We start from the raw sequence: 21724 nt of genomic DNA, 5'->3' as shown, positions 1-21724 counted from the left end.
TGGGTCACTGTGTAATGAGTCTACGGCTCTCTGTGTGATGAGTCTATGGGTCTCTGTGTAATGAGTCTGTGGGTCTCTGTGTGATGAGTCTGTGGGTCTCTGTGTGATGAGTCTATGGGTCTCTGTGTGATGAGTCTATGGGTCTCTGTGTGACGAGTCTATGGCTCTCTGTGTGATGAGTCTATGGGTCTCTGTGTGATGAGTCTATGGGTCTCTGTGTGATGAGTCTGTGGGTCTCTGTGTGATGAGTCTGTGGGTCTCTGTGTGATGAGTCTGTGGGTCTCTGTGTGACGAGTCTACGGCTCTCTGTGTGATGAGTCTATGTGTCTCTGTGTGATGAGTCTATGGGTCTCTGTGTGGTGAATCTGTGTGTCTCTGTGTGATGAGTCTATGGCTCTCTGTGTGACGAGTCTGTGTGTCTCTGTGTGATGAGTCTGTGGGTCTCTGTGTGACGAGTCTATGGGTCTCTGTGTGGTGAATCTGTGCGTCTCTGTGTGACGAGTCTATGGGTCTCTGTGTGATGAGTCTATGGGTCTCTGTGTGACGAGTCTATGAGTCTCTGTGTGACGAGTCTATGAGTCTCTGTGTGACGAGTCTATGAGTCTCTGTGTGACGAGTCTATGGGTCTCTGTGTGATGAATCTGTGGGTCTCTGTGTGACGAGTCTACGGCTTTCTGTGTGATGAGTCTATGAGTCTCTGTGTGACGAGTCTATGGGTCTCTGTGTGATGAGTCTATGGGTCTCTGTGTGATGAGTCTGTGGGTCTCTGTGTGATGAGTCTATGGGTCTCTGTGTGATGAGTCTGTGGGTCTCTGTGTGACGAGTCTACGGCTCTCTGTGTGACGAGTCTGTGGGTCTCTGTGATGAGTCTATGGGTCTCTGCGTGATGAGTCTATGGGTCTGTGTGATGAGTCTATGGGTCTCTGCGTGATGAGTCTGTGGGTCTCTGTGTGATGAGTCTGTGGGTCTCTGTGTGACGAGTCTGTGGGTCTCTGCGTGATGAGTCTATGAGTCTCTGTGTGACGAGTCTGAGTCTCTGTGTGACGAGTCTATGAGTCTCTGTGTGACGAGTCTATGAGTCTCTGTGTGACGAGTCTATGAGTCTCTGTGTGATGAGTCTATGGGTCTCTGTGTGATGAGTCTATGGGTCTCTGTGTGACGAGTCTGTGAGTCTCTGTGTGACGAGTCTATGGGTCTCTGTGTGATGAGTCTGTGGGTCTCTGCGTGACGAGTCTGTGGGTCTCTGTGTGACGAGTCTATGGGTCTCTGTGTGGTGAGTCTACGGCTCTCTCCATGAGTCCGCGCGCCTCTCAAGCACCACTGCGTCCATTCCTCCTCCGACGTTGAAACTCAGAGTCCACGCGGCCGTGCGCGTGGCTGAAGTGGCAGAGATCCCAACGTAAATCCGTTTTATTCCGTACAAATCACGAGCAATCACGCACAGGACTTCTAAAAACACACAAACGGCGCAGCGTACAATCGCCGCACGTTTCAAAGACCCCGGCACGAGAGACACATTTCAAGTAATGACGATGATGACGACGATGCGTTATGATTACCACGGCGAATTCCTCACCCCAAGAGAGATTCTCACGGAGTCTCGAGATTAGTTTCCAGGAGGGGGTCCTGCCACGCGTTGCCAGTGGAGGGGGTGGCCATGCTGCTGCTGCTGCTGCTGTGAGGGTCTGGCCTAGGGGCACCCCCAGCGGCAGCTGTCACCTGTACATCAGTCTGTCGTAGGGGGTAGCGATGCTGCTGCTGCTGTGAGGGTCTGGCCTAGGGGCACCCCCAGTGGCAGTTGTCCCTGTGCATCAGTCTGTCAGTAGGGGGTAGCGATGATGCTGTGAGGGTCTGGGCTAGGGGCACCCCCAGTGGCAGCTGTCCCTGTGCATCAGTCTGTCAGTAGGGGGTAGCGATGATGCTGTGAGGGTCTGGGCTAGGGGCACCCCCAGTGACAGCTGTCCCTGTGCATCAGTCTGTCAGTAGGGGGTAGCCATGCTGCTGCTGCTGCTGTTGCTGTGAGATCCCAGTTGAGGGATTTGTTGCAGGGAATTGTTGAGCAGTGGGGGTGTGGATGTGGCCGCTACCAGTTCCACTGTGGGTGTGGGTTTAGCTGTGGGAGGGGAGCGGAGAGCCTGGAGGGTTACCCATGCAGAGCAGGGGGAGATCACTCACTCACTCATACACTCACACTCACTCACACACACTTACTCACACTCACTCACACTCACTCACACACACTCACTCACACACACTCATATACACTCACACTCACTCACACTCACTCACACTCACTCATACACACTCTCACACTCACTCACTCACACACTCACTCACACACTCACACTCTTACACTCTCACTCACTCACACACACTCGCTCACACACACTGACACACACTGACACACTCACTCACGCACTCACTCACAGACACACTCACTCACACTCACTCACTCACACACACTGACACACAATGACACACACTCACACACACACAACAACAACAACCGCCATTCACCACTAAGTGGCAGTGACGTCACCACGACGCTTGTGCCAGGCCATGTGCACCTTGAGGCCACGTGAAGTGTCGAACGCCCGCTGGCAGGAGGTCACTTGGCAGACCCAGGTGCCACGGGTCGACTGACTGAGATGACTGGCTGATGCACCACCTGTGCCCCCTAACTGTGGCAACCTGCTGTGCTTCAGCCACCCGGCGCTCCGCTCGTTGTTGTGAGCGTCGCTCCTCCGCCCTCCGCTGTTGTTGGAGGGCGACTGCCTCCACACACACACACACACACTGACACACTCCCACTCTCACACGCGGATTGTCAACCGGGAAATGGGTGACCGGTAACCACGGCGAAGAGGGGACATCGATGATCACGTTGGCGAGGGACGGAGGAGGCGGAGGAGGCGGTGGAGGCGGAGGCGGAGGAGGCGGAGGAGGCGGTGGAGGAGGAGGCGGTGGAGGCGGAAGCGGAGGAGGAGGCGGTGGAGGCGGAGGAGGAGGCGGAGGAGGCGGAGGAGGCGGTGGAGGCGGAGGAGGAGGAGGAGGCGGAGGAGGCGGTGGAGGAGTCACAGCTGGGCGTGGCCGCTGACGATGTCGCTGTGCAGGGCTGGCGTGAGCTCCACGTAGGCCCGCCGCCTCGCGTCCAGGAAGTACAAGCGGTCCGTGAGCGTGCGAGGGTCGTAGCCCTCACGGCGGAGCTCCGTCTTCAGCAGTTTGAAGGTGCCTGGGGGCGGGCGATAAGCGGCGACACGCCGTCAACTCTACACTATACACTACACTACTATACACTATACACTACACTACTATACACTATACACTACACTATACACTACACTACTATACACTACACCATACACTACTATACACTATACACTACACTACTATACTACTATACACTATACACTACACCATACACTACTATACACTATACACTACACTACTATACACTATACACTACACTACTATACACTACACTATACACTACACTATACACTACACTACTATACACTACACTACACTATACACTACACACCACACTATACACTACACTATACACTACACTATACACTACACTATACACCATACACTATACACTACACTATACACTACACTATACACTATACACTACACTACTATACACTACACTACTATACACTACACTACTATACACTATACACTACACTATACTATACACTACACTACAATACACTATACACTACACTACTATACACCATACACTACTATACACTATACACTACACTACTATACACTACACACTACACTATACACTACACTATACTATACACTACTATACACTACACTACAATACACTATACACTACACTACACTATACACTACACTACTATACACTACACTACTATACACCATACACTACTATATACTACACTACACTACTATACACTATACACTACACTACTATACACTATACACTACACTACAATACACTATACACTACACTACTATACACTACACTACTATACACTATACACTACACTATACACTACACTATACTACCATACACTACACTACTATACACCATACACTACACTACTGTACACTACACTACTATACACTATACACTACACTATACACTACACTACTATACACCATACACTACACTATACACTACACTACTATACACGCCACTATACAGTACAGTATAAATTACACTATACACTGCAGACTACACTTTACAATACACTACGCTAAACACCACATTATACACTACACTATACACTACTATACACTACACTACACACTGCACTACACACTAACCTAATAGTAGAGAGTGGTAGTGTCTACTGTAGTGGTAGTGTGGTAGTGTCTACTGTAGTGGTAGTGTGGTAGTGTCTACTGTAGTGGTAGTGTGGTAGTGTCTACTGTAGTGGTAGTGTGGTAGTGTGGTGGTAGTGGGGTAGTGACTACTGTAGTGGTAGTGTGGTAGTGTCTACTGTAGTGGTAGTGTGGTAGTGTCTACTGTAGTGGTAGTGTGGTAGCGCCTACTGGTGGTGGTAGTGTGGTAGTGTGGTAGTGTAGTGGTAGTGTGGTAGTGTCTACTGTGGTGGTAGTGTGGTAGTGTAGTGGTAGTGTGGTAGTGTAGTGGTAGTGTGGTAGTGTCTACTGTAGTGGTAGTGTCTACTGTAGTGGTAGTGTGGTAGTGTGGTAGTGTCTACTGTAGTGGTAGTGTGGTAGTGTCTACTGTAGTGGTAGTGTTGCAGTGTGGTAGTGTCTACTGTAGTGGTAGTGTGGTAGTGTGGTAGTGTAGTGGTAGTGTGGTAGTGTCTACTGTGGTGGTAGTGTGGTAGTGTAGTGGTAGTGTGGTAGTGTGGTAGTGTAGTGGTAGTGTGGTAGTGTCTACTGTAGTGGTAGTGTCTACTGTAGTGGTAGTGTGGTAGTGTGGTAGTGTCTACTGTAGTGGTAGTGTGGTAGTGTCTACTGTAGTGGTAGTGTTGTAGTGTGGTAGTGTCTACTGTAGTGGTAGTGTGGTAGTGTGGTGGTAGTGTGGTAGTGACTACTGTAGTGGTAGTGTGGTAGTGTGGTAGTGTCTACTGTAGTGGTAGTGTGGTAGTGTCTACTGTAGTGGTAGTGTGGTAGTGTCTACTGTAGTGGTAGTGTGGTAGTGACTACTGTAGTGGTAGTGTGGTAGTGTGGTAGTGTCTACTGTAGTGGTAGTGTGGTAGTGTCTACTGTGGTGGTAGTGTGGTAGTGTCTACTGTAGTGGTAGTGTCTACTGTAGTGGTAGTGGGGTAGTGACTACTGTAGTGGTAGTGTGGTAGTGTCTACTGTAGTGGTAGTGTGGTAGTGTCTACTGTAGTGGTAGTGTGGTAGTGTCTACTGTAGTGGTAGTGTGGTAGTGTCTACTGTAGTGGTAGTGTGGTAGTGTCTACTGTAGTGGTAGTGTAGTAGTGACTACTCTAGTGGTAGTGTGGTAGTGTCTACTGTAGTGGTAGTGTGGAAGTGTCTACTGTAGTGGTAGTGTGGTAGTGACTACTGTGGTAGCAGTGTGGTAGTGTAGTGGTAGTGTGGTAGTGTCTACTGTAGTGGTAGTGTGGTAGTGTCTACTGTAGTGGTAGTGTGGTAGTGTGGTAGTGTCTACTGTAGTGGTAGTGTGGTAGCATCTACTGTGGTGGTAGTGTGGTAGTGTGGTGGTAGTGTGGTAGTGTCTACTGTGGTGGTAGTGTGGTAGTGTCTACTGTAGTGGTAGTGTGGTATTGACTACTGTGGTGGTAGTGTGGTAGTGTCTACTGTAGTGGTAGTGTGGTAGTGACTACTGTGGTGGTAGTGTGGTAGTGTCTACTGTAGTGGTAGTGTGGTAGTGTCTACTGTAGTGGTAGTGTCTACTGTAGTGGTAGTGTGATAGTGTGGTGGTAGTGTGGTAGTGTCTACTGTAGTGGTAGTTTGGTAGTGTCTACTGTAGTGGTAGTGTGGAAGTGTCTACTGTAGTGGTAGTGTGGTAGTGTCTACTGTGGTGGTAGTGTGGTAGTGTCTACTGTAGTGGTAGTGTGGTAGTGTGGTAGTGTCTACTGTAGTGGTAGTGTGGTAGTGTCTACTGTAGTGGTATTGTGGTAGTGTCTACTGTAGTGGTAGTGTGGTAGTGCAGTGGTAGTGTGGTAGTGTCTACTGTAGTGGTAGTGTGGTAGTGGTAGTGTGGTAGTGTGGTATTGTCTACTGTAGTGGTAGTGTGGTAGTGGTAGTGTGGTAGTGTCTACTATAGTGGTAGTGTGGTGGTAGTGTGGTAGTGTCTACTGTAGTGGTAGTGTGGTGGTAGTGTGGTAGTGACTACTGTAGTGGTAGTGTGGTAGTGTCTACTGTAGTGGTAGTGTGGTAGTGTCTACTGTAGTGATAGTGTGGTAGTGTCTACTGTAGTGGTAGTGTGGTAGTGTGGTAGTGTCTACTGTAGTGGTAGTGTGGTAGTGACTACTGTAGTGGTAGTGTGGTAGTGTAGTGGTAGTGTGGTAGTGTCTACTGTAGTGGTAGTGTGGTAGTGGTAGTGTGGTAGTGTGGTATTGTCTACTGTAGTGGTAGTGTGGTAGTGGTAGTGTGGTAGTGTGGTAGTGTCTACTATAGTGGTAGTGTGGTAGTGTCTACTGTAGTGGTAGTGTGGTAGTGTGGTAGTGTCTACTGTAGTGGTAGTGTGGTAGTGTCTACTGTAGTGGTAGTGTGGTAGTGTCTACTGTAGTGGTAGTGTGGTAGTGTGGTAGTGTCTACTGTAGTGGTAGTGTGGTAGTGTGGTGGTAGTGTGGTAGTGTCTACTGTAGTGGTAGTGTGGTAGTGTAGTGGTAGTGTGGTAGTGTCTACTGTGGTGGTAGTGTGGTAGTGACTACTGTAGTGGTAGTGTGGTAGTGTCTACTGTAGTGGTAGTGTGGTAATGTCTACTGTAGTGGTAGTGTGGTAGTGTCTACTGTAGTGGTAGTGTGGTAGTGACTACTGTGGTGGTAGTGTGGTAGTGACTACTGTGGTGGTAGTGTGGTAGAGTGGTGGTAGTGTCGTAGTGTGGTGGTAGTGTGGTAGTGTCTACTGTGGTGGTAGTGTGGTAGTGTCTACTGTAGTGGTAGTGTGGTAGTGTCTACTGTAGTGGTAGTGTCTACTGTAGTGGTAGTGTGGTAGTGTCTACTGTAGTGGTAGTGTCTACTGTAGTGGTAGTGTGGTAGTGTGGTAGTGTCTACTGTAGTGGTAGTGTGGTAGTGTGGTAGTGTCTACTGTAGTGGTAGTGTGGTAGTGTCTACTGTAGTGGTAGTGTGGTAGTGTGGTAGTGTCTACTGTAGTGGTAGTGTGGTAGTGTCTACTGTAGTGGTAGTGACTACTGTAGTGGTAGTGTGGTAGTGTAGTGGTAGTGTGGTAGTGTAGTGGTAGTGTCTACTGTAGTGGTAGTGTGGTAATGACTACTGTAGTGGTAGTGTGGTAGTGTCTACTGTAGTGGTAGTGTCTACTGTAGTGGTAGTGTGGTAGTGTGGTAGTGTCTACTGTAGTGGTAGTATGGTAGTGTCTACTGTAGTGGTAGTGTTGTAGTGTGGTAGTGTCTACTGTAGTGGTAGTGTGGTAGTGTCTACTGTAGTGGTAGTGTGGTAGTGTGGTGGTAGTGTCTACTGTGGTGGTAGTGTGGTAGTGTGGTAGAGTCTACTGTGGTGGTAGTGTGGTAGTGTCTACTGTGGTGGTAGTGTGGTAGTGTGGTGGTAGTGGGGTAGTGACTACTGTAGTGGTAGTGTGGTAGTGTCTACTGTAGTGGTAGTGTGGTAGTGTCTACTGTAGTGGTAGTGTGGTAGTGTCTACTGTAGTGGTAGTTTGGTAGTGTCTACTGTGGTGGTAGTGTGGTAGTGTCTACTGTGGTGGTAGTGTGGTAGTGTCTACTGTAGTGGTAGTGTGGTAGTGACTACTGTAGTGGTAGTGTGGTAGTGTGGTAGTGTCTACTGTAGTGGTAGTGTGGTAGTGACTACTGTGGTAGCAGTGTGGTAGTGTAGTGGTAATGTGGTAGTGTCTACTGTAGTGGTATTGTGGTAGTGTCTACTGTAGTGGTAGTGTGGTAGTGTCTACTGTAGTGGTAGTGTGGTGGTAGTGTGGTAGTGTCTACTGTAGTGGTAGTGTGGTAGTCACTACTGTAGTGGTAGTGTGGTAGTGACTACTGTAGTGGTAGTGTGGTAGTGTCTACTGTAGTGGTAGTGTGGTAGTGTCTACTGTAGTGGTAGTGTGGTAGTGTCTACTGTAGTGGTACTGTGGTAGTGTCTACTGTAGTGGTAGTGTGGTAGTGTCTACTGTGGTGGTAGTGACTACTGTGGTGGTAGTGTGGTAGTGTCTACTGTAGTGGCAGTGTGGTAATGACTACTGTAGTGGTAGTGTGGTAGTGTCTACTGTAGTGGTAGTGTCTACTTTAGTGGTAGTGTGGTAGTGTCTACTGTAGTGGTAGTGTGGTAGTGTCTACTGTAGTGGTAGTGTGGTAGTGTCTACTGTAGTGGTAGTGTTGTAGTGTGGTAGTGTCTACTGTAGTGGTAGTGTGGTAGTGTCTACTGTAGTGGTAGTGACTACTGTAGTGGTAGTGTGGTAGTGTGGTAGTGTAGTGGTAGTGTGGTAGTGTCTACTGTAGTGGTAGTGTGGTAATGACTACTGTAGTGGTAGTGTGGTAGTGTCTATTGTAGTGGTAGTGTCTACTGTAGAGGTAGTGTGGTAGTGTCTACTGTAGTGGTAGTGTGGTAGTGTCTACTGTAGTGGTAGTGTGGTAGTGTCTACTGTAGTGGTAGTGTTGTAGTGTGGTAGTGTCTACTGTAGTGGTAGTGTGGTAGTGTCTACTGTAGTGGTAGTGTGGTAGTGTCTACTGTAGTGGTAGTGTGGTAGTGTGAAAGTGTCTACTGTGGTGGTAGTGTGGTAGTGTCTACTGTGGTGGTAGTGTGGTAGTGTGGTGGTAGTGGGGTAGTGATTACTGTAGTGGTAGTGTGGTAGTGTCTACTGTAGTGGTAGTGTGGTAGTGTGGTAGTGTTTACTGTAGTGGCAGTGTGGTAGTGTCTACTGTAGTGGTAGTGTGGTAGTGTAGTGGTAGTGTGGTAGTGTCTACTGTAGTAGTAGTGTGGTAGTGTCTACTGTAGTGGTAGTGTGGTAGTGTCTACTGTAGTGGTAGTGTGGTAGTGTCTATTGTGGTGGTAGTGTGGTAGTGTCTACTGTGGTGGTAGTGTGGTAGTGTCTACTGTAGTGGTAGTGTGGTAGTGACTACTGTAGTGGTAGTGTGGTAGTGTGGTAGTGTCTACTGTAGTGGTAGTGTGGTAGTGACTACTGTGGTAGCAGTGTGGTAGTGTAGTGGTAATGTGGTAGTGTCTACTGTAGTGGTATGATGGTAGTGTCTACTGTAGTGGTAGTGTGGTAGTGTCTACTGTAGTGGCAGTGTGGTAGTGTCTACTGTAGTGGTAGTGTGGTAGTGTAGTGGTAATGTGGTAGTGTCTACTGTAGTGGTATTGTGGTAGTGTCTACTGTAGTGGTAGTGTGGTAGTGTCTACTGTAGTGGTAGTGTGGTAGTGTGGTGGTAGTGTGGTAGTGTCTACTGTAGTGGTAGTGTGGTAGTCACTACTGTAGTGGTAGTGTGGTAGTGACTACTGTAGTGGTAGTGTGGTAGTGTCTACTGTAGTGGTAGTGTGGTAGTGTCTACTGTAGTGGTAGTGTGGTAGTGTCTACTGTAGTGGTACTGTGGTAGTGTCTACTGTAGTGGTAGTGTGGTAGTGTCTACTGTGGTGGTAGTGACTACTGTGGTGGTAGTGTGGTAGTGTCTACTGTAGTGGCAATGTGGTAGTGTGGTGGTACTGTGGTAGTGTCTACTGTAGTGGTAGTGTGCTAGTGTCTACTGTAGTGGTAGTGTGGTAGTGTCTACTGTAGTGGTAGTGTGGTAGTGTCTACTGTAGTGGTAGTGTGGTAGTGTGGTGGTAGTGTGGTAGTGTCTACTGTGGTGGTAGTGTGGTAGTGACTACTGTGGTAGTAGTGTGGTAGTGTAGTGGTAGTGTGGTAGTGTAGTGGTAGTGTGGTAGTGTGGTGGTAGTGTGGTAGTGTCTAATGTGGTGGTAGTGTGGTAGTGTCTACTGTAGTGGTAGTGACTACTGTGGTAGTAGTGTGGTAGTGTAGTGGTAATGTGGTGGTCGTGTGGTAGTGGTAGTGTGGTAGTGTAGTGGTAGTGTGGTAGTGCCCACTGTAGTGGTAGTGTCTACTGTAGTGGTAGTGTGATAGTGACTACTGTGGTGGTAGTGTAGTGGTAGTGTGGTAGTGTAGTGGTAGTGACTACTGTAGTGGTACTGTGGTAGCGCCTACTGTAGTGGTACTGTGGTAGCGCCTACTGGTGGTGGTAGTGTGGTAGTGTCTACTGTAGTGGTAGTGTGGTAGTGTAGTGGTAATGTGGTAGTGTAGTGTGGTAGTGTAGTGGTAGTGTGGTAGTGCCCACTGTAGTAGTAGTAGTGACTACAGTAGTGGTAGTGTGGTAGTGACTACAGTAGTGGTAGTGTAGTGGTAGTGTGGTAGTGCCCACTGTAGTAGTAGTAGTGACTACTGTAGTGGTAGTGTGGTAGTGTCTACTGTGGTGGTAGTGTGGTAGTGTCTACTGTGGTGGTAGTGTGGTAGTGTGGTGGTAGTGGGGTAGTGACTACTGTAGTGGTAGTGTGGTAGTGTAGTGGTAGTGTGGTTGTGTCTACTGTAGTGGTAGTGTGGTAATGACTACTGTAGTGGTAGTGTGGTAGTGTCTATTGTAGTGGTAGTGTCTACTGTAGTGGTAGTGTGGTAGTGTCTACTGTAGTGGTAGTGTGGTAGTGTCTACTGTAGTGGTAGTGTGGTAGTGTCTACTGTAGTGGTAGTGTTGTAGTGTGGTAGTGTCTACTGTAGTGGTAGTGTGGTAGTGTCTACTGTAGTGGTAGTGTGGTAGTGTCTACTGTAGTGGTAGTGTGGTAGTGTGATAGTGTCTACTGTGGTGGTAGTGTGGTAGTGTCTACTGTGGTGGTAGTGTGGTAGTGTGGTGGTAGTGGGGTAGTGACTACTGTAGTGGTAGTGTGGTAGTGTCTACTGTAGTGGTAGTGTGGTAGTGTGGTAGTGTTTACTGTAGTGGTAGTGTGGTAGTGTCTACTGTAGTGGTAGTGTGGTAGTGTAGTGGTAGTGTGGTAGTGTCTACTGTAGTAGTAGTGTGGTAGTGTCTACTGTAGTGGTAGTGTGGTAGTGTCTACTGTAGTGGTAGTGTGGTAGTGTCTATTGTGGTGGTAGTGTGGTAGTGTCTACTGTGGTGGTAGTGTGGTAGTGTCTACTGTAGTGGTAGTGTGGTAGTGACTACTGTAGTGGTAGTGTGGTAGTGTCTACTGTAGTGGTAGTGTGGTAGTGACTACTGTGGTAGCAGTGTGGTAGTGTAGTGGTAATGTGGTAGTGTCTACTGTAGTGGTATTGTGGTAGTGTCTACTGTAGTGGTAGTGTGGTAGTGTCTACTGTAGTGGCAGTGTGGTAGTGTCTACTGTAGTGGTAGTGTGGTAGTGTAGTGGTAATGTGGTAGTGTCTACTGTAGTGGTATTGTGGTAGTGTCTACTGTAGTGGTAGTGTGGTAGTGTCTACTGTAGTGGTAGTGTGGTAGTGTGGTGGTAGTGTGGTAGTGTCTACTGTAGTGGTAGTGTGGTAGTCACTACTGTAGTGGTAGTGTGGTAGTGACTACTGTAGTGGTAGTGTGGTAGTGTCTACTGTAGTGGTAGTGTGGTAGTGTCTACTGTAGTGGTAGTGTGGTTGTGTCTACTGTAGTGGTACTGTGGTAGTGTCTACTGTAGTGGTAGTGTGGTAGTGTCTACTGTGGTGGTAGTGACTACTGTGGTGGTAGTGTGGTAGTGTCTACTGTAGTGGCAATGTGGTAGTGTGGTGGTACTGTGGTAGTGTCTACTGTAGTGGTAGTGTGCTAGTGTCTACTGTAGTGGTAGTGTGGTAGTGTCTACTGTAGTGGTAGTGTGGTAGTGTCTACTGTAGTGGTAGTGTGGTAGTGTGGTGGTAGTGTGGTAGTGTCTACTGTGGTGGTAGTGTGGTAGTGACTACTGTGGTAGTAGTGTGGTAGTGTAGTGGTAGTGTGGTAGTGTAGTGGTAGTGTGGTAGTGTGGTGGTAGTGTGGTAGTGTCTAATGTGGTGGTAGTGTGGTAGTGTCTACTGTAGTGGTAGTGACTACTGTGGTAGTAGTGTGGTAGTGTAGTGGTAATGTGGTGGTCGTGTGGTAGTGGTAGTGTGGTAGTGTAGTGGTAGTGTGGTAGTGCCCACTGTAGTGGTAGTGTCTACTGTAGTGGTAGTGTGATAGTGACTACTGTGGTGGTAGTGTAGTGGTAGTGTGGTAGTGTAGTGGTAGTGACTACTGTAGTGGTACTGTGGTAGCGCCTACTGTAGTGGTACTGTGGTAGCGCCTACTGGTGGTGGTAGTGTGGTAGTGTCTACTGTAGTGGTAGTGTGGTAGTGTAGTGGTAATGTGGTAGTGTAGTGTGGTAGTGTAGTGGTAGTGTGGTAGTGCCCACTGTAGTAGTAGTAGTGACTACAGTAGTGGTAGTGTGGTAGTGACTACAGTAGTGGTAGTGTAGTGGTAGTGTGGTAGTGCCCACTGTAGTAGTAGTAGTAGTGACTACTGTAGTGGTAGTGTGGTAGTGTCTACTGTGGTGGTAGTGTGGTAGTGTCTACTGTGGTGGTAGTGTGGTAGTGTGGTGGTAGTGGGGTAGTGACTACTGTAGTGGTAGTGTGGTAGTGTAGTGGTAGTGTGGTTGTGTCTACTGTAGTGGTAGTGTGGTAGTGTCTACTGTGGTGGTAGTGTGGTAGTGTCTACTGTAGTGGTAGTGTCTACTGTAGTGGTAGTGGGGTAGTGACTACTGTAGTGGTAGTGTGGTAGTGTCTAATGTAGTGGTAGTGTGGTAGTGTCTACTGTAGTGGTAGTGTGGTAGTGTCTACTGTAGTGGTAGTGTGGTAGTGTCTACTGTAGTGGTAGTGTGGTAGTGTCTACTGTAGTGGTAGTGTAGTAGTGACTACTCTAGTGGTAGTGTGGTAGTGTCTACTGTAGTGGTAGTGTGGTAGTGTCTACTGTAGTGGTAGTGTGGTAGTGACTACTGTGGTAGCAGTGTGGTAGTGTAGTGGTAGTGTGGTAGTGTCTACTGTAGTGGTAGTGTGGTAGTGTCTACTGTAGTGGTAGTGTGGTAGTGTGGTAGTGTCTACTGTAGTGGTAGTGTGGTAGCATCTACTGTGGTGGTAGTGTGGTAGTGTGGTGGTAGTGTGGTAGTGTCTACTGTGGTGGTAGTGTGGTAGTGTCTACTGTAGTGGTAGTGTGGTAGTGACTACTGTGGTGGTAGTGTGGTAGTGTCTACTGTAGTGGTAGTGTGGTAGTGACTACTGTGGTGGTAGTGTGGTAGTGTCTACTGTAGTGGTAGTGTGGTAGTGTCTACTGTAGTGGTAGTGTCTACTGTAGTGGTAGTGTGGTAGTGTGGTGGTAGTGTGGTAGTGTCTACTGTAGTGGTAGTTTGGTAGTGTCTACTGTAGTGGTAGTGTGGAAGTGTCTACTGTAGTGGTAGTGTGGTAGTGTCTACTGTGGTGGTAGTGTGGTAGTGTGGTAGTGTCTACTGTAGTGGTAGTGTGGTAGTGTCTACTGTAGTGGTAGTGTGGTAGTGTCTACTGTAGTGGTATTGTGGTAGTGTCTACTGTAGTGGTAGTGTGGTAGTGTGGTAGTGTCTACTGTAGTGGTAGTGTGGTAGTGCAGTGGTAGTGTGGTAGTGTCTACTGTAGTGGTAGTGTGGTAGTGGTAGTGTGGTAGTGTGGTATTGTCTACTGTAGTGGTAGTGTGGTAGTGGTAGTGTGGTAGTGTCTACTATAGTGGTAGTGTGGTGGTAGTGTGGTAGTGTCTACTGTAGTGGTAGTGTGGTGGTAGTGTGGTAGTGACTACTGTAGTGGTAGTGTGGTAGTGTCTACTGTAGTGGTAGTGTGGTAGTGTCTACTGTAGTGATAGTGTGGTAGTGTCTACTGTAGTGGTAGTGTGGTAGTGTGGTAGTGTCTACTGTAGTGGTAGTGTGGTAGTGACTACTGTAGTGGTAGTGTGGTAGTGTAGTGGTAGTGTGGTAGTGTCTACTATAGTGGTAGTGTGGTAGTGGTAGTGTGGTAGTGTGGTATTGTCTACTGTAGTGGTAGTGTGGTAGTGGTAGTGTGGTAGTGTGGTAGTGTCTACTATAGTGGTAGTGTGGTAGTGTCTACTGTAGTGGTAGTGTGGTAGTGTCTACTGTAGTTGTAGTGTGGTAGTGTCTACTGTAGTGGTAGTGTGGTAGTGTCTACTGTAGTGGTAGTGTGGTAGTGTGGTAGTGTCTACTGTAGTGGTAGTGTGGTAGTGTGGTGGTAGTGTGGTAGTGTCTACTGTAGTGGTAGTGTGGTAGTGTAGTGGTAGTGTGGTAGTGTCTACTGTGGTGGTAGTGTGGTAGTGACTACTGTAGTGGTAGTGTGGTAGTGTCTACTGTAGTGGTAGTGTGGTAATGTCTACTGTAGTGGTAGTGTGGTAGTGTCTACTGTAGTGGTAGTGTGGTAGTGACTACTGTGGTGGTAGTGTGGTAGTGACTACTGTGGTGGTAGTGTGGTAGAGTGGTGGTAGTGTCGTAGTGTGGTGGTAGTGTGGTAGTGTCTACTGTGGTGGTAGTGTGGTAGTGTCTACTGTAGTGGTAGTGTGGTAGTGTCTACTGTAGTGGTAGTGTCTACTGTAGTGGTAGTGTGGTAGTGTGGTAGTGTCTACTGTAGTGGTAGTGTCTACTGTAGTGGTAGTGTGGTAGTGTGGTAGTGTCTACTGTAGTGGTAGTGTGGTAGTGTCTACTGTAGTGGTAGTGTGGTAGTGTCTACTGTAGTGGTAGTGTGGTAGTGTAGTGGTAGTGTGGTAGTGTAGTGGTAGTGTCTACTGTAGTGGTAGTGTGGTAATGACTACTGTAGTGGTAGTGTGGTAGTGTCTACTGTAGTGGTAGTGTCTACTATAGTGGTAGTGTGGTAGTGTCTACTGTAGTGGTAGTATGGTAGTGTCTACTGTAGTGGTAGTGTTGTAGTGTGGTAGTGTCTACTGTAGTGGTAGTGTGGTAGTGTCTACTGTAGTGGTAGTGTGGTAGTGTGGTGGTAGTTTCTACTGTGGTGGTAGTGTGGTAGTGTGGTAGCGTCTACTGTGGTGGTAGTGTGGTAGTGTCTACTGTGGTGGTAGTGTGGTAGTGTGGTGGTAGTGGGGTAGTGACTACTGTAGTGGTAGTGTGGTAGTGTCTACTGTAGTGGTAGTGTGGTAGTGTCTACTGTAGTGGTAGTGTGGTAGTGTCTACTGTAGTGGTAGTTTGGTAGTGTCTACTGTGGTGGTAGTGTGGTAGTGTCTACTGTGGTGGTAGTGTGGTAGTGTCTACTGTAGTGGTAGTGTGGTAGTGACTACTGTAGTGGTAGTGTGGTAGTGTGGTAGTGTCTACTGTAGTGGTAGTGTGGTAGTGACTACTGTGGTAGCAGTGTGGAAGTGTAGTGGTAATGTGGTAGTGTCTACTGTAGTGGTATTGTGGTAGTGTCTACTGTAGTGGTAGTGTGGTAGTGTCTACTGTAGTGGTAGTGTGGTAGTGTGGTGGTAGTGTGGTAGTGTCTACTGTAGTGGTAGTGTGGTAGTCACTACTGTAGTGGTAGTGTGGTAGTGACTACTGTAGTGGTAGTGTGGTAGTGTCTACTGTAGTGGTAGTGTGGTAGTGTCTACTGTAGTGGTAGTGTGGTAGTGTCTACTGTAGTGGTACTGTGGTAGTGTCTACTGTAGTGGTAGTGTGGTAGTGTCTACTGTGGTGGTAGTGACTACTGTGGTGGTAGTGTGGTAGTGTCTACTGTAGTGGCAGTGTGGTAATGACTACTGTAGTGGTAGTGTGGTAGTGTCTACTGTAGTGGTAGTGTCTACTGTAGTGGTAGTGTGGTAGTGTCTACTGTAGTGGTAGTGTGGTAGTGTCTACTGTATTGGTAGTGTGGTAGTGTCTACTGTAGTGGTAGTTTTGTAGTGTGGCAGTGTCTACTGTAGTGGTAGTGTGGTAGTGTCTACTGTAGTGGTAGTGACTACTGTAGTGGTAGTGTGGTAGTGTAGTGGTAGTGTGGTAGTGTCTACTGTAGTGGTAGTGTGGTAATGACTACTGTAGTGGTAGTGTGGTAGTGTCTATTGTAGTGGTAGTGTCTACTGTAGTGGTAGTGTGGTAGTGTCTACTGTAGTGGTAGTGTGGTAGTGTCTACTGTAGTGGTAGTGTGGTAGTGTCTACTGTAGTGGTAGTGTTGTAGTGTGGTAGTGTCTACTGTAGTGGTAGTGTGGTAGTGTCTACTGTAGTGGTAGTGTGGTAGTGTGGTAGTGTCTACTGTAGTGGTAGTGTGGTAGTGTGATAGTGTCTACTGTGGTGGTAGTGTGGTAGTGTCTACTGTGGTGGTAGTGTGGTAGTGTGGTGGTAGTGGGGTAGTGACTACTGTAGTGGTAGTGTGGTAGTGTCTACTGTAGTGGTAGTGTGGTAGTGTGGTAGTGTTTACTGTAGTGGTAGTGTGGTAGTGTCTACTGTAGTGGTAGTGTGGTAGTGTAGTGGTAGTGTGGTAGTGTCTACTGTAGTAGTAGTGTGGTAGTGTCTACTGTAGTGGTAGTGTGGTAGTGTCTACTGTAGTGGTAGTGTGGTAGTGTCTATTGTGGTGGTAGTGTGGTAGTGTCTACTGTGGTGGTAGTGTGGTAGTGTCTACTGTAGTGGTAGTGTGGTAGTGACTACTGTAGTGGTAGTGTGGTAGTGTCTACTGTAGTGGTAGTGTGGTAGTGACTACTGTGGTAGCAGTGTGGTAGTGTAGTGGTAATGTGGTAGTGTCTACTGTAGTGGTATTGTGGTAGTGTCTACTGTAGTGGTAGTGTGGTAGTGTCTACTGTAGTGGCAGTGTGGTAGTGTCTACTGTAGTGGTAGTGTGGTAGTGTAGTGGTAATGTGGTAGTGTCTACTGTAGTGGTATTGTGGTAGTGTCTACTGTAGTGGTAGTGTGGTAGTGTCTACTGTAGTGGTAGTGTGGTAGTGTGGTGGTAGTGTGGTAGTGTCTACTGTAGTGGTAGTGTGGTAGTCACTACTGTAGTGGTAGTGTGGTAGTGACTACTGTAGTGGTAGTGTGGTAGTGTCTACTGTAGTGGTAGTGTGGTAGTGTCTACTGTAGTGGTAGTGTGGTAGTGTCTACTGTAGTGGTACTGTGGTAGTGTCTACTGTAGTGGTAGTGTGGTAGTGTCTACTGTGGTGGTAGTGACTACTGTGGTGGTAGTGTGGTAGTGTCTACTGTAGTGGCAATGTGGTAGTGTGGTGGTACTGTGGTAGTGTCTACTGTAGTGGTAGTGTGCTAGTGTCTACTGTAGTGGTAGTGTGGTAGTGTGGTGGTAGTGTGGTAGTGTCTACTGTGGTGGTAGTGTGGTAGTGACTACTGTGGTAGTAGTGTGGTAGTGTAGTGGTAGTGTGGTAGTGTAGTGGTAGTGTGGTAGTGTGGTGGTAGTGTGGTAGTGTCTAATGTGGTGGTAGTGTGGTAGTGTCTACTGTAGTGGTAGTGACTACTGTGGTAGTAGTGTGGTAGTGTAGTGGTAATGTGGTGGTCGTGTGGTAGTGGTAGTGTGGTAGTGTAGTGGTAGTGTGGTAGTGCCCACTGTAGTGGTAGTGTCTACTGTAGTGGTAGTGTGATAGTGACTACTGTGGTGGTAGTGTAGTGGTAGTGACTACTGTAGTGGTACTGTGGTAGCGCCTACTGTAGTGGTACTGTGGTAGCGCCTACTGGTGGTGGTAGTGTGGTAGTGTCTACTGTAGTGGTAGTGTGGTAGTGTAGTGGTAATGTGGTAGTGTAGTGTGGTAGTGTAGTGGTAGTGTGGTAGTGCCCACTGTAGTAGTAGTAGTGACTACAGTAGTGGTAGTGTGGTAGTGACTACAGTAGTGGTAGTGTAGTGGTAGTGTGGTAGTGCCCACTGTAGTAGTAGTGACAACTGTAGTGGTAGTGTGGTAGTGTCTACTGTGGTGGTAGTGTGGTAGTGTCTACTGTGGTGGTAGTGTGGTAGTGTGGTGGTAGTGGGGTAGTGACTACTGTAGTGGTAGTGTGGTAGTGTAGTGGTAGTGTGGTAGTGTCTACTGTAGTGGTAGTGTGGTAGTGTCTACTGTAGTGGTAGTGTGGTAGTGTCTACTGTGGTGGTAGTGTGGTAGTGTCTACTGTGGTGGTAGTGTGGTAGTGTGGTGGTAGTGGGGTAGTGACTACTGTAGTGGTAGTGTGGTAGTGTAGTGGTAGTGTGGTAGTGTCTACTGTAGTGGTAGTGTGGTAGTGTCTACTGTAGTGGTAGTGTGGTAGTGTCTACTGTAGTGGTAGTGTGGTAGTGTCTACTGTAGTGGTAGTGTGGTAGTGTGGTAGTGTCTACTGTAGTGGTAGTGTGGTAGTGTCTACTGTAGTGGTAGTGTGGTAGTGTCTACTGTAGTGGTAGTGTGGTAGTGTCTACTGTAGTGGTAGTGTGGTAGTGTCTATTGTAGTGGTAGTGTGGTAGTGTCTACTGTAGTGGTAGTGTGGTAGTGACTACTGTGGTAGCAGTGTGGTAGTGTAGTGGTAGTGTGGTAGTGTCTACTGTAGTGGTAGTGTGGTAGTGTCTACTGTGGTGGTAGTGTGGTAGTGTCTACTGTGGTGGTAGTGTGGTAGTGTGGTGATAGTGGGGTAGTGACTACTGTAGTGGTAGTGTGGTAGTGTCTACTGTAGTGGTAGTGTGGTAGTGTGGTAGTGTTTACTGTAGTGGTAGTGTGGTAGTGTCTACTGTAGTGGTAGTGTGGTAGTGTAGTGGTAGTGTGGTAGTGTCTACTGTAGTGGTAGTGTGGTAGTGTCTACTGTAGTGGTAGTGTGGTAGTGACTACTGTAGTGGTAGTGTGGTAGTGTGGTAGTGTCTACTGTAGTGGTAGTGTGGTAGTGACTACTGTGGTAGCAGTGTGGTAGTGTAGTGGTAATGTGGTAGTGTCTACTGTAGTGGTATTGTGGTAGTGTCTACTGTAGTGGTAGTGTGGTAGTGTCTACTGTAGTGGCAGTGTGGTAGTGTCTACTGTAGTGGTAGTGTGGTAGTGTAGTGGTAATGTGGTAGTGTCTACTGTAGTGGTATTGTGGTAGTGTCTACTGTAGTGGTAGTGTGGTAGTGTCTACTGTAGTGGTAGTGTGGTAGTGTGGTGGTAGTGTGGTAGTGTCTACTGTAGTGGTAGTGTGGTAGTCACTACTGTAGTGGTAGTGTGGTAGTGACTACTGTAGTGGTAGTGTGGTAGTGTCTACTGTAGTGGTACTGTGGTAGTGTCTACTGTAGTGGTAGTGTGGTAGTGTCTACTGTGGTGGTAGTGACTACTGTGGTGGTAGTGTGGTAGTGTCTACTGTAGTGGCAGTGTGGTAGTGTGGTGGTACTGTGGTAGTGTCTACTGTAGTGGTAGTGTGCTAGTGTCTACTGTAGTGGTAGTGTGGTAGTGTCTACTGTAGTGGTAGTGTGGTAGTGTCTACTGTAGTGGTAGTGTCGTAGTGTGGTGGTAGTGTGGTAGTGTCTACTGTGGTGGTAGTGTGGTAGTGACTACTGTGGTAGTAGTGTGGTAGTGTAGTGGTAGTGTGGTAGTGTAGTGGTAGTGTGGTAGTGTGGTGGTAGTGTGGTAGTGTCTAATGTGGTGGTAGTGTGGTAGTGTCTACTGTAGTGGTAGTGACTACTGTGGTAGTAGTGTGGTAGTGTAGTGGTAATGTGGTGGTCGTGTGGTAGTGGTAGTGTGGTAGTGTAGTGGTAGTGTGGTAGTGCCCACTGTAGTGGTAGTGTCTACTGTAGTGGTAGTGTGATAGTGACTACTGTGGTGGTAGTGTAGTGGTAGTGTGGTAGTGTAGTGGTAGTGACTACTGTAGTGGTACTGTGGTAGCGCCTACTGTAGTGGTACTGTGGTAGCGCCTACTGGTGGTGGTAGTGTGGTAGTGTCTACTGTAGTGGTATTGTGGTAGTGTCTACTGTAGTGGTAGTGTGGTAGTGTCTACTGTAGTGGTAGTGTGGTAGTGTGGTAGTAGTGTGGTAGTGTCTACTGTAGTGGTAGTGTGGTAGTCACTACTGTAGTGGTAGTGTGGTAGTGACTACTGTAGTGGTAGTGTGGTAGTGTCTACTGTAGTGGTAGTGTGGTAGTGTCTACTGTAGTGGTAGTGTGGTAGTGTCTACTGTAGTGGTACTGTGGTAGTGTCTACTGTAGTGGTAGTGTGGTAGTGTCTACTGTGGTGGTAGTGACTACTGTGGTGGTAGTGTGGTAGTGTCTACTGTAGTGGCAGTGTGGTAATGACTACTGTAGTGGTAGTGTGGTAGTGTCTACTGTAGTGGTAGTGTCTACTGTAGTGGTAGTGTGGTAGTGTCTACTGTAGTGGTAGTGTGGTAGTGTGGTAGTGTCTACTGTAGTGGTAGTGTGGTAGTGTCTACTGTAGTGGTAGTGTTGTAGTGTGGTAGTGTCTACTGTAGTGGTAGTGTGGTAGTGTCTACTGTAGTGGTAGTGACTACTGTAGTGGTAGTGTGGTAGTGTAGTGGTAGTGTGGTAGTGTCTACTGTAGTGGTAGTGTGGTAATGACTACTGTAGTGGTAGTGTGGTAGTGTCTACTGTAGTGGTAGTGTCTACTGTAGTGGTAGTGTGGTAGTGTCTACTGTAGTGGTAGTGTGGTAGTGTCTACTGTAGTGGTAGTGTGGTAGTGTCTACTGTAGTGGTAGTGTTGTAGTGTGGTAGTGTCTACTGTAGTGGTAGTGTGGTAGTGTCTACTGTAGTGGTAGTGTGGTAGTGTCTACTGTAGTGGTAGTGTGGTAGTGTGATAGTGTCTACTGTGGTGGTAGTGTGGTAGTGTCTACTGTGGTGGTAGTGTGGTAGTGTGGTGGTAGTGGGGTAGTGACTACTGTAGTGGTAGTGTGGTAGTGTCTACTGTAGTGGTAGTGTGGTAGTGTGGTAGTGTTTACTGTAGTGGTAGTGTGGTAGTGTCTACTGTAGTGGTAGTGTGGTAGTGTAGTGGTAGTGTGGTAGTGTCTACTGTAGTAGTAGTGTGGTAGTGTCTACTGTAGTGGTAGTGTGGTAGTGTCTACTGTAGTGGTAGTGTGGTAGTGTCTATTGTGGTGGTAGTGTGGTAGTGTCTACTGTGGTGGTAGTGTGGTAGTGTCTACTGTAGTGGTAGTGTGGTAGTGACTACTGTAGTGGTAGTGTGGTAGTGTGGTAGTGTCTACTGTAGTGGTAGTGTGGTAGTGACTACTGTGGTAGCAGTGTGGTAGTGTAGTGGTAATGTGGTAGTGTCTACTGTAGTGGTATTGTGGTAGTGTCAACTGTAGTGGTAGTGTGGTAGTGTCTACTGTAGTGGCAGTGTGGTAGTGTCTACTGTAGTGGTAGTGTGGTAGTGTCTACTGTAGTGGTAGTGTGGTAGTGTGGTGGTAGTGTGGTAGTGTCTACTGTAGTGGTAGTGTGGTAGTCACTACTGTAGTGGTAGTGTGGTAGTGACTACTGTAGTGGTAGTGTGGTAGTGTCTACTGTAGTGGTAGTGTGGTAGTGTCTACTGTAGTGGTAGTGTGGTAGTGTCTACTGTAGTGGTACTGTGGTAGTGTCTACTGTAGTGGTAGTGTGGTAGTGTCTACTGTAGTGGTAGTGTGGTAGTGTGGTAGTGTCTACTGTAGTGGTAGTGTGGTAGTGACTACTGTAGTGGTAGTGTGGTAGTGTAGTGGTAGTGTGGTA

General features: G+C 47.7%; 1 protein-coding gene across 1 annotated transcript in view; it reads right to left on the bottom strand.

The window, feature by feature from the left end:
• Positions 1 to 1392: 1392 nt before the first annotated feature.
• Positions 1393 to 21724, bottom strand: part of LOC116958188 (long-chain fatty acid transport protein 1-like) — a 95338-nt gene continuing 75006 nt past the window's right edge. Inside the window, exon 14 of the mRNA XM_076056017.1 lies at positions 1393 to 3232. Coding sequence (XP_075912132.1) covers positions 3075 to 3232 — 158 coding nt within the window. The 3' untranslated portion in view covers positions 1393 to 3074. The remainder of the gene's footprint in view (positions 3233 to 21724) is intronic.

Source organism: Petromyzon marinus, chromosome 74 (genome assembly GCF_048934315.1).
Source record: "Petromyzon marinus isolate PM22_M1 ecotype Great Lakes invasive population chromosome 74, UKy_Petmar_22M1.pri1.0, whole genome shotgun sequence".
Taxonomy (NCBI): Eukaryota; Metazoa; Chordata; class Hyperoartia; order Petromyzontiformes; family Petromyzontidae; genus Petromyzon; species Petromyzon marinus.
The sequence above is the reverse complement of the archived record's forward strand: the minus strand, read 5'-3'. Positions and strand labels throughout refer to the sequence as shown.